Source organism: Daktulosphaira vitifoliae, unplaced genomic scaffold (genome assembly GCF_025091365.1).
Source record: "Daktulosphaira vitifoliae isolate Bord-2020 unplaced genomic scaffold, ASM2509136v1 Scaffold_1809, whole genome shotgun sequence".
Lineage (NCBI taxonomy): Eukaryota > Metazoa > Arthropoda > Insecta > Hemiptera > Phylloxeridae > Daktulosphaira > Daktulosphaira vitifoliae.
Window position 1 is genome coordinate 1 of NW_026101369.1, and position 1,692 is coordinate 1,692.

Sequence of the window (1,692 nt, forward strand, 5' to 3'; positions counted from 1 at the left end):
CGAGCGCCGATCGGAGAATATATATTGTTCACGATCGTAGATATTGCCGAGCAATTTCTTTCATATGGTTTACTTGGACACTCAAGTACTCTTTGGGACTTATGCCATTCAATAGGAAAATTTATAAGCTTTTCGTTGGTATTTAATTATTGTCTGGACTCGTCTTAGAATTAAGTCAAAAATACTAAAAAACAAAGTGCCGGTTGTAGAATATGTATTGTTTACGACCTGGCAATTTCTATTATGTGGGTTATTTGTACATTCGAGCACCTTTTGGGTTCTATATCACTAGATAAGAAATTTAATGAGCTTTTATTTGGAATATAGTTTTTAAGTGAACACCCCTCGGAACTTTGCTAAAAGTACAATATAATGTAACATTTTTTTGAACTAAGTGACGCCCTCTAGCGGTATATATTTTAGCTGTATCTGATAGAAAGTGCTAACTTCCAGTCGCGATTATTTTAGGTTATATTGAATTGATAAGATAACTAATATATTGAATTATAAACATGATACAGTAGTGTAATTCTTTGAAATCGTTAGATGTTCATTATTAAGGATCCTCAAGGAGAATTATTTTTATGTAAACTATACTATAAAAAAATGATAAGTAATTATATATAATCTTAATTATGACTATTATGAATGTTACTACTTTATTTTTTGATATGGATATATTGCCGAAGATTCTTCCTGGCCAATCAATTACTGAAGTGTCATCCAAGTTACAACTTGAAGAAATAAGAATATTAATACCTAAATTAGTTGACTTAGTAAATGATCCAAACACACACTTAGATGCATTACAATGGTTAAGTTCCATAATAACTGTTAATAGAATACGCGTTATAAGAGATCCAACCTTACATGAACCTTTATACAAATTGAAATCCTTTGATGATGTAAGTTTAAGAAGTTTTAGTATGGTGGCAAAAATATTCAAATTAAAAGGAAGATTGGAAACAATCACTGAACGTATGATTAAAAGAAAAAGTGGAACATTGGAACCATATAGTACCTATATGGATGAAGATTCTACAGATAGAATTGACAAATTTCTTCTTATGAGTCAAGTAAAACCTATAGAATCTGATGATGATGATATGGATTTAAGTAAAATTGCATAAATAACATTATATTTTTTTTAAATTTATGTATTAAACAATAAAAATAAAGATATATAGATAACATTGAAGTAACAATTATTGGTGTAATAGTTAGACATGATCCTCTAATATAATTTATTCTTGACAAACTTTATTTACTATGTCATTAAATTTTTCATACTGATCAGCAAAAACATGATGACCAGCATTAGGAATTTTCTAAATAAAATCAAAAATTTTAAATATATTAATCATAAAATAAAAACGAACATTGAATATATAGGTGTTCAATAAGTATGGAAACAGGTTTCTATTTTTCTTATTGTATGTAGCAATTGACCTGTTTCTTTACTTACTGAACACCTATATAATTTTACTATAATAATTAAAGAGGTGTTTATCATAACTCATTCATTAATTTTGCCACCTCCAATAAAAATGATCATAACTACATATTTTTCATTTTCTTGATTATCACATATTCAGATATTTTTCTTAATATTCCTATAAATCAGATTTTTTTTATAAATTGAGTTAGAAATAAAATTTAAAGAAATGTATAAAAAAAAATACATTGTTTAAA

The 1,692-nt window shown here is 26.7% G+C and overlaps 1 protein-coding gene across 1 annotated transcript; it reads left to right on the plus strand.

Moving 5' to 3' along the window:
* Positions 1-499: 499 nt before the first annotated feature.
* Positions 500-1,193, plus strand: LOC126909885 (uncharacterized). Its single transcript, XM_050692297.1, has one exon. It carries the CDS (start codon positions 636-638, stop codon positions 1,128-1,130), a length of 495 nt encoding a protein of 164 aa, XP_050548254.1. The 5' UTR covers positions 500-635; the 3' UTR covers positions 1,131-1,193.
* The last annotated feature ends 499 nt before the right edge of the window (positions 1,194-1,692 follow it).